Raw genomic sequence first — 15,761 nt, 5'->3', positions numbered from 1 at the left:
TGACAAGGAGGTTCGAACAGAAAAGCTTTGAGAACAATTTGCAACCTGCCAGTCTCTTTATCTGTGAAGCTCCTTGTACATGCTGTCCTTTCAGTGGCACATGCTGCCACTCTCTTTTGAAGTCCCACTCTGGTTCTGGAGATGGGTGTTTTAGTACTGAATTTGTCACCTTCTTGTATAGGTTAAACTTCCAACAGAGCCTTGCTGCTATCCAGTGTTACTGAGCTAGTCATGATGTCTAGTACTTGGGAATTTAAAATCCGCGTCTTTGCTGGTTTTGCTTTTCAGACTCTAAACCTTACTAATCCTCATACTTTTCGGGATCTGTCAAAGCCCATGGGAGCACAGACTATGGAGAGGAAACGCAAGTTCATCCAGCGCTACAATGAGGTGGAGAAGAGTGAGGGTGAGTGTTTTAGGACACTAACAGACAGAAGAGGCTTGAGTCCCCTCAGGCCCTTGGGGGATGCTGGTGGGTCCCTTGGAAAAGGTCATCCAAAAACTTCCCAGAGCTGTGACTAAGGGAGGCACCATGCTAAGGAAATCTTCTCACTTCTGGATACAAACTGGTTGAAGATTCAAGGAGAAATTACTCCTGCAAGCACTGCCTTACATGGCTTGTACTGCTGCATTCTGTTCAATTCCCTTGGGCAGAAAGAGGTGCTACAGCAAAAAGCAATGTTCCCTAGAAAAGACTCTGCTGCTAGCTAAGCTGCACACTTTAGGCTTTGTTAACTAAGCTGCATGTAGAAGACTGCTGCACACAGCTTAGCTAACAGCTACTTTAAGAAAAGGAAACAGGACCTCGAGGCTGTTGACCTCTGGAGATTAAGACCTTTTTTGGTGCTAATGGGGAAAGAGGTGGTCTGGAAAGTTAAAGAACTTATTCTTCAGAAAATGAAATGTGGAAGGCGAAAAAGAAGAACATACAGAGATAGTAGTAAGTGTGCACATTCAATGCAGATATGCAAGGTGTGCTTTTGGTCACAGATACTTGAACACATCTGCTTTAAAGACCTGCTCCCTATTTAGTTGTGTTGTGGTAACTGGATGCTATGGGCTTGAAATGGTGATATTTTGCGCTAGAATTTGATTTGTGTCCAATTTCCAGGAGACCTGTCAGCCCAGTGCCATTACTGTACTCACTATTCATCAGCAATTATAGTAGCATCTTACCTGGTCCGAATGGAGCCATATACTCAGACCTTCTGTTCTCTGCAGGTAAGGGGGCAATATAGCTTCCCTCATACACTTGTTATGAACCATGTAGCACATTATAGTGGCTATGTAATGAAGGGGGATTAATTCTTTTGACATTTTCTGTATACAGTATGTGGACTTTGAGCTCACTGAAGGCTCTATGCTATGTCTGTTGAATTCAGTGAAAATATCTTAATGGGAGCATGATTGACGCCTGATGATCTCACTTTTTTTCTGAGGAAGAAGGATTATTTTGTTTTGGTCCTATGATGCATTTTGTGAGAGCTGAGTCACGTAAACACCTAGACAATGTTTTACTACCTGTCTGAACATAAGCTTCTGACTTTGGGGCAGATGAGACTTTCATGGTAGGTATTCCAAGCCCAAATGCCCATACAGTAATGCAACTACAGGTAAGCACTTGGAGCTGGCTGTAGTGGCATAAAGAACATTCCTGGGCCAAATGAGGATGCACAGGTTCTGGTGGGTGGGGAAAAATAAGGAACATGGGATCAACTCCCTGAAGGAGAAGTGAGGTAAGACTACATCTTAGTGTAGTGCCCCAGAAGGAATATTTTGGTTTAGCTTGTTCTGAACTCAGTACTGTTTTATGGTGCCAAAAGCACTCACCATGGAATTAAATTTCACAGAAACTGAACTTTGTGCTCACCTTTCACAGCCAGTCAGCATACAGGGGCACCAAATTTCCTGACTGCCCTCTTCAGCAGGCAGTTGATGACGCACAAGCACAGACACTCAGGCTGTAGCAGACAGTTACCTTTATTTCTATTATTTCTTTTATTTTTCTATTATTTATTTTATTTTTAAAAGTGTATTTTTTAAGGAGTATCTTGCTGAAATCTACCTATCCTTACGGAGTAATGTGAGGGAGGCAGCTAGGCCACACTCCAAGGCTTCTGTATATATGGTGAGGGCTGGCCATGTCTCCTGCAGCTTTCCAAGTGCTTTGCTGTTGTGATGGTCTTTTTTCCTTCTTCTTCTTCTCCTTCTTTTTTTTTTTTTTTTTTTTTAATGAATACAAATAAAGTGCTGTGCTAATTAAGTAATAAGCCCTATGATACTGGCTGTTACCAGCAGTAGCTGATGGGTTAGTGAACCACCTGAGGCAATGGTTACCATCACACTCCGTGAGCCATATGTTAGCTGCAGTCATGAATGACTGTGAAGCGGTTATTTCTTGTTGTTAACAACAAAGACTGCTCTATCTCACTGGCACACTTTTCATGCATAACAAGTTCCCAGTCTGAGTAGCTGCTTTGTGGCTGTGTTTATGTGTGATTAGCAGGTAACCAGCATTTTTGTGGGGATAGTTATCTTCAAAGGCTTCTGAGATCTGAAGCACTCTAAATTTTTTCTGGATTTTGATCCACAGAAACTGTTGAACTTCTTCCATTCTTATTCCTTTACTCTTATGTTGCTGCATGCTCAGCTGAGCTCATGACTGCCATTTCCCCCAGGTCCTGTAGTGTCTTAGGAACTGCTAACTGTGAGATGGAGTCAAACAGCAGACCTGATAACTGCATGATCAAGTCAAGAGTAGGTTGGAAAAGGGGTACTCCCAAACTTAAGACCTTGGAAGGGAGTGGAGTTGGGAGTTGTGAAAGCTTCTCAGCATCTTAAAAAGTGGACAAAGCTATGCTTAGAACTGCAAACTACCAGTCTGAATGCACATGACAAGGAAATGCGACAACTTAAGTGCACCTTTCCTTGTGAAAAATTGATATTGGTGTAACATCCTGCCTATCAGACAGGTGTTGGATGGTACCTTCTACTTCACCTTAGTCAAGTATCTCCTGTAATTCCTTTCGGCCATTGGTCTCAGCACCACAAAAAAACAGCAAGGTTTCTGTGTTTAGTGTCTTGGCTGGAAAGGTATTCTAGGAGCCCATGTTGCCAATAATTAGTGAGACTTGCTTTTGATTCAAATCAGCTTTCATCCCCTTTTATTCTTATCCCACTGTTGCATTTCAGCTACCAATCTGATCTTCTTTCCTGGCGTTTACCTATCAAGGTACTTACAGAGAATAGAGTTCTTATTCTTCATTGTGTCACTGACTCAAACAGTCATTTAAGTACTGTCTGCAGATAGTAACTTCTTAGCATCTCTGGGCATGTGGTAAGTCTTTGCACCTTTATAAGCATCTCCTAGAAATACTTTTAGGTCTTTGGGTTTAAAGCACCACCAAGGATCCGTGATGCTTAGTTTTATAAACATGGGAAGTTCTATACTTTTCTCTAGAGATCGCTTTGACTAGTTGCTTTGTATATCCCCTAATGAACTGTAATTTTAAAAAGCATATTTGTCCAGTATTCCTGATGAGAGTGTAAGGCCTCTACTGAAAGAAAAGCAAGCAGAGACTTACTGTATCTAGCTATAGAAAAGCCATAAGAGTTTATGTAGACTTGAAATCTAAAGGTATAAAGCAATTCTCGATTCTCTTTTTCCCTTTCAGTGCAGTTTTTGCATTCATAGAGAGAGAAAACTCATTAATTCTGATATAAATATATGCAAATAAATTTATTAATATAGGAAATGGGAAAATCAGTTATTGCTTCCTTTATAAATAATACAGGCTTAAGTTTTAAAGATATTACTTTTCCCTAAAATGAATTAGACAGCCAGGGAAAAAATCACATTTTTTCGTGGTGGTAATATCTTTAACCAGATTTGTCGCGCTAACAGCATTTCCTATGTATATATTATTTTTATTTAATACAGGTAATCTTTTTATTACAAATCATATTGTTTCTCAGGAGATTACCATCAGCTCTCATAAAAGCTGCAAAAAAAGATGAAAAAGCATCAATCACCACCAGACACAGCGCGCTGGGTGCAGATTAAATATACAAAGCCCTTTAATATGCTTCAATGAGATACTTGTTAGCTGTTGATTTATTTATAGTCCTTCTTCTAGTCTGTTTTAATTTCAATTTGAATTTGACTCCAAGGGTCCCTGCCTAATAATGATCAAGAACAAGATGACCTTGTGCATCGGATTAACTCCAGCTAGGCTTACTCATATGATTATCCACTTTTTCACTCAGTCCCTTGAGTGGGTGTGGGAAGACTTCACAATTGTCAGTGGCAGAAGAACAGGAGGTAAAGCAGAACTGTGTTGTCATTTAGAGACGAGGCTGGACCAAAAGCCTGGTCAGATTTCACCTCAGGGGAAACAGGGGCGGGGTCTTTCCATCTGAATTATGTTTTGGCTTTTGGTAGGATTATCTCAAAACACAAGTGAGGAGATGTGGCTTCAGAACTTAGGGTTTATTGACTTCTTCATTTTGATATCTCATCCATGAGGGTAGTTTCTCCCTAACAAAAGATGTGGCAGAAGTTATTTCTTGACTTGCAGTTCCCAGACTTAGCAGAGTTTGTAGATCCAAAGACGTTGCATTGTAAGCGTGCAGGTACTTGGGCGGTCAAAAAGGCAGTGGTTCTTACTGTCAGAAACCAATGTGGGAACTGCTGCTCAGGGTTCATCTGGTCCATGAGAGTGGGATCCTAGCATTACAGCATGAGGATGCTTGGATGTTATTTTCCTGTTTAAGAGTTTGCAAGTCAAAATTTCAGCTGACTGTTATTGTGCAGAAGGACAGCATCCTCCTCATCTGGCACATGCAGCAGTCTACAAGCAGAGAGAAAACTAACCAAAAACTGTCAAGTTTTCCCAAGAGGTCAGCCATAGACAGAACCTGATGGCATCTCATATTCATTAACAGATTGACTCTTGCACCACCTCTGGGCTTTAGTGTCTTCATTCTGCAATCCTGCTGGTTTAATCATTTCACCTAGAGAAGCAGCTTTGAGTATTGAATGGTTGAGGATAAGCAATCACTCACACATTTTCACTTGTACTGTAAAACTGTTTAGAGATATTTGTTCTATCTCTGACAATCTCTCCTGAGCTCCTGCAGTGGGATGTAGTGTTATGTCCCATGACACATAATCCAAATTAATTTATCTCAATGAGAAATACCTATATTAGCCTGGGAGCATGCTGTAGTTGGGCAGCTATACTTCTGCCAGCACCTGAACTAGGTTTTCAGAAACAATTTTGTTCTGTCACTTTATACAGTTAAAAAGTCAGCTTCTGAAACAGCTTGTTCTTTCTTCCAAACTCATTCTAATGATCTCCAAAAATTGATTTCTATTTGGTTATTTTCATTATTGTAGAAATTTTATCTTAAAATAAAACCTTTCATGCTCAATGTAGGGATCCCTACGTAGAGGTGAACCTGGATTTTCAGAAATACATACAGTATCTGAAATCCCATTAGAAAACCCTGTAGGAATTATGTTTCCACTGTAAGGCATATACCCTCCATTCAGCAAGTGATTTTTTTTTTTTTCCCTTTCTTCTTGAGGTCTTACTTCAGAATGATGTCCTGGGCTACTAAAGCTGCTTTTGTCAAGTGTTAGACTCTCATTAAACTAGACATCTTCAAATGCTCTCAGGTGGTGAGGTAGTTTGTTTCTCCTTCCTTACACAGCAGTTCATCCTGGGACCCGGACATTTTTCCTTTCTTCCCCTCTTTATGGTCTCCTTCCTTCCCATAAGAAATGAACAGTACCAGCAGGCTGCTGTCCACTGGACCTTTCCTGTTTGCCTGGATCTGATGAATATTATTTTAGTGGTACCCCTGCTTCCCCAAAGGTTTTTCTCAGGAGAATTGCACATAAGATTGTTCACAACTATTTGGGTCACAACTGAAATGAAAACACTGAATTTGTGTCCACTGCTTGCAAATTGCTTTGGGATGAGAGGAATGAATTGCCTTCAGAAGCATTAATAATTGGTATGCTGATATTCTCAAGTTGCCCATGATCACTTCTGCTTGCTTCTGTGTTATTGCAAGCTATGCTTAGACTCCAAGCTTTATGATATTCTCAACCTACATATCTACAAATCAGGACTAAGGCAGCCCCAAATATAAGATCACAGTAAATAAAACTGGACAGATCTTGAGATATCACTTAATCAAACGTATGATAAGGTGATTATTGTAGAATTGGCTAAGATTCTGCATCTGCTTTTTATTTAACATTTAACATATTCATGTATTAACAGAATATTCACACTGCAGTGTTTTTGTCTGTCTCCATTTCACAGGGCGGGAGTTTTGATGTTGCAGACAGGATGTTTCACAGTGTCAAGGGCACATGGGAATCGGCATCAAGAGACAACATGAGTGATGTCAGGGAACTCATCCCTGAATTTTTCTACTTGCCAGAATTCCTGACCAATGCAAATCACTTTGAACTTGGTAATTTCTAGAAGGGACTTCAGTGCTCCCTCTCTGCTTGCCAGCATCCTGCCAAGGGAAAAGATACAGATCATGTGTTGAGAGTTGGTCCCTGGACTGTATGGACTGATGACGTCCTCTAGCAATGAAAGATCAATTTTTATTAAAATAAGACTATAAGAATACAAGCTTCTGGTATCTGAATGATATCAGAAGAACCAAGTTTCCATCTCGGAAAGGGTTGTAGTTACTATGCAAAGGAATTACACACTTTGCCAAACAAAGGCAGATTTTGATATAAGCAATGTAGTTAGCTGCTTCTGAAAATTCAGTCTGTATCATCACATCTACGTGGCTATGAACAACATATTAATTTGACTTTTGGAGATGGATCAATTGTTAAATGATGATGGTGAAAGTTTTTTTTTTTAAATCTCATGTCTCTGGTGCTTAAAATTGCCAAATGTCCTCACTGTCATCATGAAAGGTTCTGCACAAGTCACATGAACTTGATATATTGTACCTGGCCTCAAGCAGCACCACAGTCCCTTCTGAATGTATGCTGTCTCTAGACCTTTCTGCATCAGTGATGGAGAGTCAGAGAAAATCCAGAAAAAATAGTATTCAGAAATAGTCATGGAAGTCCTGATGCACTTCACTTTACAGGAAATTCACATAATTTTCAATGTAAAGCTGATTTTTGTAGTGAACACAGGTTGGTTAACAATTAAGGCAGAGGAAAAATACCTTAAGAGTCATCCTAAATAGGTGATGGCAAAAGCAACTTCACCCAGGGTATTGAGGTCTACCTATAATTGTATTTAAGATCTCAGTGAAATGAGACATGCTAAGAAAAGAGCAGAATGGGAAAAAAATGTTAGAAGATTGTTAAAAGATAAGAAATATTTGGGGTAGTTTTATCCTGAAGGGAGGCCAAGAAACAGAGCTTAGCTGAAATCAAGATCCAGACTGACCTGAGTGGAATCAAGGGGAGGGACCTAAAATAGTCACTAAAATATTGCCAATGTTGAGCAAATAATACAGGAAGATTTTACAAAAGGTAAAACCAAGAACCTAAATCTGCTCAGTGCTACCCTGTAAGGAAACCTGTGGTCCCAGACCTGAGCCTCAACTTACATTTGAATTCATCCAGTTGTGCAACACTGTACTCTGATTTAAGAACATATGCTCACCTTCTAAAAGGAATCAGATTGCAAAGGACTTGAGAACAGAATCCCTCTCAGTGGCTATTTTAGTAGGAATATTTGGCAGTTAGGCCCACAGGATTATGTATAAAATGAAAGTTGTGTCAACAGGTTTGTCTTGTCTGAATTTTCAGCCTGTGCTAAAATGATTTGGGCTGAGGACGTGCATATTTTTACTGTATTAGTGACAGTTACTAGAACATCTTCTCAGTGCTTTATTACTGTATTATAAATCCCAGGAGAAATTGGTTCTGCAGTGTTCTATGGCACTATATTTAATGTAGATCCTGATACTGCATGTGTGAAAATCACCACAATTTCCTTTGACTTCAGTGTTGTAGAAAAGCTGTTCTTATTTGCAGTGTGTGTGACTCCCATTTTTAATTCTCCCTTTGTAATTCCTGCAGGCTGCATGCAGGACGGAACAGTGCTGGGAGATGTGCAGCTTCCTCCTTGGGCAGATGGAGACCCCCATAAATTCATTCTCCTGCACAGACAGGTCAGTGAATATCAAGATTTGTGTCAAAATGCTGATCTGAGTCCCAGTGAAAATGAAACTCTGAAGGCCCGAGGCACAAACTAAAATGTTAGATCCAAAAGCATCCTGCCTTTACAGAGTTTGTGCGCGTTTTGAACTTTGCATGTCTACTTGTCTGCCTAACAATTCACCCTGAATCAAGGCCAGCTTTTCAGACCAGGTAAGATTTGTATCTAGATCTGTGGCATGGATCTATCTCAGCCCTTAAGTGTATGTGAACAAAACATAATTCATGCACATGACATTTATATGCATACAGTTCCATGTTGTTGCTGTGTGTTCCATGTTGTTGCTGTGTGTTTACTTAAACCATCTACCTCCATCTCTAAGTCATTCCAGGACTACAAGTATTTTTTCTAATTTTGGGGGGGAAAAACCTAATGTGATTTCCTGCCTTTAATGGAATCAGCCTTGGCAATTTGAAAGCAAATAGCTCTAAGGTCCTGAGACTTACTGCAGTTAGTGCTATCTGTTAATAGTTATAAAGTCTTAACTTCTGTATGATGTCACCTGCTACATAGTAGTGAGTGCAAAGGCAATTCTGTATGAAGGCTGTTGCACTGAATGCAGGCTTTGGAGCAGAATATCTTGGTGCACATTTGTCTTTTTGGTAGAGCTGAAAAGGGAACAGGCTGTACTGTAGTGCCCCTGCATTATCTCATCAGATTTCCTCCGGCAAAATGAGCCAATCTGTATTTGTAAGTCCATGTAGATTGTTGCTATGTACAAGAATTGTGATGATTAGATGTTAGCCATTGGTGGGACTAAAAAAAATAGCCAATGATTTTCAGGGCATTTCATCATCCTGGTTTGTCATGTGTACTTTCAGTTTCTGCCTCAGTGTGCTCTTCTCACCTCTCCTATGCTACACAGGTCCTGTCCTTGGGTGTTCAGCTTTCACTCTGTAATCACTTTGTGGGTGATTGTATCCAAACCTGTGGATACAACCATCTTCTCTATTTTGATATCTCTAAATAAGCCTTTCTTCAGCTGACCTCTCCAAATGCTGGTTTAAATCCTGTCTCTGACCTACTTACTGACTGTCTTAACTTTTTGTTCCTGTTTTGAACAAAACAGAGTCATACTCTTGTCTTGTAAATATTCTTTTCTCCACTGTTCTCTTAACCATTGACAGCAACCTCCATGCTCCCATTGAGTTACTACTACTTTCATGTCCCTTCTTTTGCACTTCTGTGCTGCATTCAGCGTTTATACTTTCTGTGATTGTCCATACTACTAAATCATTTACATGCTTTTCTTGGGCATTCTCTTGGATCTTCATCTCATTCTTTTTGAAGTCCTGATACCTTGTTTCAAATCAGTACAGAGACAACTGGAAGGGGACTATATTCATTGTCTGACAGTACATACAAATCTCCTTTCCCATGCCCTTATATTTTGAATTTCTGTATGGCTCCACTCCTCATACCTAAAGCATCTATCCTTTCCCTCTTGAGACCCCATGTGTCTGTCTGATTTATTTATTTTGGCCTCTTCTTACATCTCTTTCTCTCTGCAGCCATCTGGGTGCTGTCAGTAATCTAGCCTTAGTCCCATGTTTGGCAATGCTGTTTTTATCCATGTTTAAAAAACAACAAAAAGAATCTTTTATAAGCTGGTCTATGGGCTGTGAATCCATCCTGAAGAAAGCTCTCTTCTATTATAAACGAGTTTAAGGAGAACAGGCTCCTGGTAGTGTGTATCATCTCCATATCTTGCAAAGACTTAACTGTTAACACTATATTCCAAAGACAAGTCAGTGCTTTGTAGCACCCGCATCCCATGCTGTCTGTATAAGTTCCTGATGCTGCAAACACTTTGGCTTGTGAATAACTGAGAATGAGAGTGAGCCTGTTCAACTCTGGATTCATTCACACATGCTCAGGTTACTCCTGTGAGTGAACAGGGATATGATCTAAACCTGTGCTTACTCACTTTTTTGTGCAGTTGTCCTGCCTTTATTTCTTCAAAACTGTTGAATACATAGTGAAATATTTATTTTTTTTTGTTTAATTGATTAAGAGGCTCCATTTTGTCTGTTGTGAATTCATGACCTGAACATTTCACTTTAAATCTGTGTAAGAACAATAATGTTAAAATAAAATTTAAAATAAGTTAAATTCCTATCTTGCTATTTTACCTGGTTTTAAATTGATAACTTTTGTATATACTTATTAAAAATGTTGTTTTCAATAATATTGAAAATGCTTGAAAGGAGTCACCTACCACTTTTTGTCCCAGAATCCTGCCTCAATACATAAAAGCTTGTGAATTGATATTCCTAGTTATGTGGTGTGAAGAATAGCTGCTTACTATTATTAGCAGGTCTCAAGTGTCTCCATGACTAGTAGCTTGGCTCAGTGCTGTGCTGCCGGACAGTTTAGTAACCTAGGCCAGTACATTGAATTCACAGCATATTCAGTGACTAATCAGTCCCTTTACAGAAGCTACATTAATCTTGTTCTTTGTTTTACCTTGTATTTCTGTAGCAGTTACCTGTGTAACAGACCACAGCCCAGTATTACTGTGCTGACAAGCACACAGTGAGTAGACCTGCCTAGGAAAAAAATGTATGGAAGAGCTTTTCAGCAGAAAACTAGTCAGGTTGAGAAGGCAGTGTGTCAGTAGTAACAAGAAAATGCCTCAATAAATCATTTCAACTTTCTATATTTGTTATCAAAACATTTCAGAATTATATTTTCATTGCAACGTATATATTAGATTACAGGCTGAAATGAAAATATTTTATTTTATGATGTAGCTGTTATAACTAATATTGTATGGTATACAGCTTCAATATTACTAAAATAAAAGGATATAATTTTTCGAAATTTAGAATTGGGCAGGGAGGAGGGGGAAGGAATGGATTTTAATACATGAGAAAACTTGAGAGTTGGGTTTTTTGTTCTGATTTGGAAAGAAAACACTGTTTACTGTCTAAATTTTCCCAGAACCTAGCTTCCATTTCTCTCTGTCCCCTGCCTTTTTGCAAACTATTAGCTTGAGGGGATAAGGAGAGAACATCTTTGCCAAAGAACATCTAACCATGAAGTGAAGAGCCATGTTCAGACTGCTTAATCTACCGTACATATATAATAATAGGTATTACTGAGTAGGATATCTCTGAAGCTGCCTAAAGAGTGATTCAGAGGCTCAGAGCTCTAGCCACACTGAAAAATAGTGGAAGGGAAGAGAGACCTCAGTTTTTGACAGTGCCTGTAAGCACATGATGATAGATCTACTGTGAGGAAGGAGATCCTAAGTGAGTGCTGTGTGCCCTGCTCAAAGCACAGTCCCTGCTAAAATTAAGAGTTCAGTCTAGGGAGTGTCCAATTCCTTCCTTTGCAGGGCAGCAACTCTGCTACCCACTGCAAATATGTTTTGGCCACTGAGGTCAAACATACAGTTCCCTGGTCTTCCCCAGTGACTCCAATGAAGGCATGGAGATTCTGGGGCTCTCTGGTTCCTTTCTCTGCTCAATCTCATGCTCTCTCTGTGACCTCCCAAGGTGTTTAGTATCTGTTCTCCAGTTTCTCAAACATGGGAAAGACAACACTGTCCTTCCCTAACAGAGGCACTGCAGACAAAAATCCATGGATGCCTGAAAGCTGTTGCAATTTTATGCTGATATTTCTTAAATGAAAACAAAGGGAGAAATGTTGTTGCCTATATGATGGCTTGTTTGGAGTGTAAAGTACTGAGCTCTGCTCCTTACTGCTTGTGTAATGGTGAGCACTCTGAAGGCACTTAGATACAATGGTGTACATCTGCTTTTGCCTTGTACTTTAGAGTAAGAGTACGATTTGGAAATGAATCTATCAATCATTCTTACTTAACATGGTTTTGCTCTCATTGTAGAGTGATCTCAGATTATGTGAACTAGATTTGATTTGGATGTAACGAAACCAAAAGTTGCATTCTGGTTGTGCACTCCAGATGTTGGTGGCATTCAGCCTGTGGGAGCAGACTAGATCTAGTATGAAGTAAAGCCCCCACAGTGCACATAATGTGGATACGGGGCCCTCTGTGCCATCTGTTCTGTTCTACAGACGTGCTTCCACTGAGCTGCACTGTTTGATAACATTGGCACAACTGATAAAGCCACACAACTTTTACAAATTAATTCAAATCTCAAATAAGAGCAGTTTAGCAAAAGAAAGATCATGTTTAAGACTCCTGTTCTTCACGATTAGCCAGATCTGATCAGACCTCATGTACAGTCAGTGCAATATTCACTCTTCAACTTTAGTTATTACTAGGTGTTACACAGGAGGGTGCAAGAAATCTTGCAGTGGAAAAAAAGTTGATTAGCCTTCCTGGGAAAGTTCATCTAACCCTGAAGTGAAGAGTTAGAGATCTTGAATTCTAAACCATGAGAGTTTCAGTCTCCTCTGAAATCATCCACAAGACTGGATGTATGTGTTACTGGTATCATGGTCATTTTTAGGAGTCTTCACAGTGAGTTTCATGCATCAGAGACCCAGGTCAACATTGTTCTGAGGTTTGGTTATTGCTTTAAAGAATATGAGAGCAAATAATTGTTCTTGACATAAAACTCTGAGTGGCTCCCTGTTTCATGTTTAATAAGTTAGGAATCTAGTCTACTAAAGACATTTATTTACTTCATCCTTAGACCACAAGTTCTCCCTCACTTGTTGGGCTTGTCATAACGCTCAGTGAAATACTGAGAGGCTGCACAGCTACAGCTGTGTTGGTTGCTTTGTTTTGCTCTGGCAGTGATGCCAGGCAAAATTTACAGTTTGTAATTCATGGACTAACTGCTTTTATTAATGAGGATGAGTTTTGAGTCTGTTCATAAGTGTTTTCCTGTTGTTTGCAGGGGACAGATTGTATGCTATGCTTGTTCTCTGAGCTGCCCTGTGATCATTATAGCTGTGGGCAGGGTCATTTAAACCAGCTGCACTGGGCTAACTGTCTGCTCTGTGAAATGAGCCATTGTTCTGGATCCCATTAGCTTGTTTATTTCTGCTGTGCTTTGGGTGGGATAGTCTGCTTGGGAGACCTTTAACTGAGCATCAGGGAGTATTGCCCAGACAAATGATTTGGAGATAGGAAAGTATTTTTAATAATGCTTACACTGCTGCTTGAATCATTGGGCAAGACCATTTGGGAATGCATAAAAATTTGGTGAGGCAGGTGATGGCAGGACAGTAACATTTAGTTAAGCCTTGTGGGTAAGGTTGGCTAACCTGGATGTGGGCAAAGGTTCAACTCAGAGTTGTGTCCACAGCTTATGAACTTGCTGTCTGGATTTTACAAGCACAAGTTTTCCACTATGATCACATGGAGCTTTCCATGGACACTGGAGTGAATGTGTATTGCCTTGTAGCATCCCTCCCAGTCTTCTTCAGTAGTAATTGTTTATTCCGGTCCCATTAATCCACACACCTGTCACTATGGGTGACAAATCTGATTAAAGCTAACCATTTCTTATTTTGGGGAAAAAAAAGTTCAGTCCCTGAGTTTTTCCAAGATGAGGAAACCAGGTGCTGTGACTGTCTCTGCTTAAGCCCTCCGAGGGTAGCAAAATGTTTGTTGACCAAACCCAGGCAGTCTTGAAGTTTCTGTCATGCAGCTGCCCCACTGCACCCCAACTCAGCTACTGCAAAACCCCTCCCTGTCTTGGCTTACAGCATCCCTTGCCATTTCGCTACAAGCTCTACATTCTCTTTGCTGGTTCATGGCATGCAGCCTCTCCTGCTCTATCGTTCAGACCCAACATAAAACCCCTCTGCTAGCCATCTCCCTTTCCAATCTACGTTTATGTGTATCATCTCAAATAACGACTCTGCTACTCAGTGTGATTCATAACTAAGTCATGTTTCTACAAATAGAAATTCACCTGTGGTTTATCTATAGAGTAAAATGGTTGTGGGGGACCTCAGCTGGACTGAGGCCCTGGGAAGGAATGACTTCAACCTTGAAAGGATTCCAAACTACCCCTGAGAGAGCAAACAAGAACAGGAGGAGCTGCAAGATGAGCAAGCTTATCGACTGCAGTAAGAGAGCATAACAACTCTGAACCAATAAGAAAAGACACACATCGGGAGAACTGTTAACTCTGTACTTGGAACTAGTTTTAGGTGGATAGAGATACTAGAAAGCTTGGGAGCCTGAACTTTTTAACTTTTCATCTTACTGCACTTGTGTGATGAACTTATGCTTATTAAATTCTCTGCCCAGGCAAGAGCCAGGGTTCATTTCCATAAACATGCTATGTATGAACACATACATGAAGGAGCGTGTCAGTAGGCGGTCTGGAAAATCTGTACAACCTGTAGAAAAAGTATAAAGGAACAAAGGAGGAGAGCCATAAAGGGTTTGGGGGGCTTTTGGGTGGCTTTTGGTTTTTCTGTTAACTTGCTTTAAAGAAGAATCTGTCTTTGTCCGTCTTGACCATAGTTTTGTCTGTCTCGACCATGACAAATGGTGGTACCGAATGCTAACATGTTTTGCTCATTTAAACCATCTTGTAACGGTATTGGTGAAGATACGATAGCATAGGCTTTAAATGTGTGCTGGAAGCTGGACAATGTGCTAAGATCTGTGGGGTGCTTGCCTTTTGTTTTGTGGAAACTGCCTGTGTCATCTCTGAGGATATTGCTCCTGATGTCAAGTCAGGCATGCTGCACTCTGTCCTTCCTTTTCTTGTGGGGATCCAGCTTACTTCTCTTTGGTCATGTTTTGTGAGGATGTGCTCAGAATTGTGGTATGGGAGAAACTGAGAGTGTGAAGATTCACTTCCAGAGAATTTAAGTCTCCAGCAGGGATTGAAAAGGGGTAATACATTTGTAATGGGTACACTCTACTGAATTAATTTTCTTTTGGTTTCAGGCACTGGAAAGTGACTATGTCAGTGCACACCTCCATCGCTGGATAGATCTGATTTTTGGCCATAAGCAACATGGCTCAGCTGCGGTGGAGGCAGTTAACACCTACCATCCTTACTTCTATAGAGACAAGATGGACCTCAACAACATTAAAGATCCTCTGATTAAGAGCACTATCCTGGGTTTTATCAGCAACTTTGGACAGATACCAAAGCAGGTACCATTTTGTTATGAGAGCAGAGAACATAATTTATTTTGATCCTGTAGTATCTTTACTGGAAAGCAAGAATAGAAACTTAAATCAGAGACATTTTCTGATTTAAATCTGCTGAAAGATGGGCTACAGAGTTCTCCAGAGTGTGTACTACATCAGTATGCACTCATACACATGTGCATGGTTCCACTTTCTGATCACACTGTTCCTGTTGTATGCCATACAGTTGTGGCATCAAATCTGGGTTCTGCTCCTTCAGTACAGTCACATGAGTAACCACTGGTCTGGGAATGGGTACAGTCAATAAAAGCAGCTCAAAGTTTCACCTATAGTTGTCGCTCTTCTCCTGAATTGCTGCAATTATCTTCCTGTGTCTGTGAGGAAGGGATGTAGTCTGATGAAAAATGTAATAAGGATAAGATATTCTTTTAATAGAGAAGTTCATGTATTATAGTCTCCAAGTCTATGATTGAGGAGCTAAACAG

General features: G+C 40.2%; 1 protein-coding gene across 2 annotated transcripts in view; it reads left to right on the top strand.

Moving 5' to 3' along the window:
* The window catches only part of WDFY4 (WDFY family member 4), a 144,955-nt gene that overhangs the window by 114,070 nt on the left and 15,124 nt on the right, over positions 1-15,761 (top strand). For both annotated transcript variants that reach the window (XM_033001780.2, XM_033001778.2), the window contains exons 50-54: positions 289-406; positions 1,112-1,221; positions 6,336-6,489; positions 8,081-8,172; positions 15,067-15,279. In XM_033001780.2, coding sequence (XP_032857671.2) covers positions 289-406; positions 1,112-1,221; positions 6,336-6,489; positions 8,081-8,172; positions 15,067-15,279 — 687 coding nt within the window. The remainder of the gene's footprint in view (positions 1-288; positions 407-1,111; positions 1,222-6,335; positions 6,490-8,080; positions 8,173-15,066; positions 15,280-15,761) is intronic.

The sequence above is a fragment of the Tyto alba genome, unplaced genomic scaffold (assembly GCF_018691265.1).
Source record: "Tyto alba isolate M040663 unplaced genomic scaffold, T.alba_DEE_v4.0 Super-Scaffold_1, whole genome shotgun sequence".
NCBI classification, from domain to species: Eukaryota; Metazoa; Chordata; class Aves; order Strigiformes; family Tytonidae; genus Tyto; species Tyto alba.
Note: the sequence above shows the minus strand (reverse complement) of the source record. Positions and strands in the feature narration are given on the sequence as shown.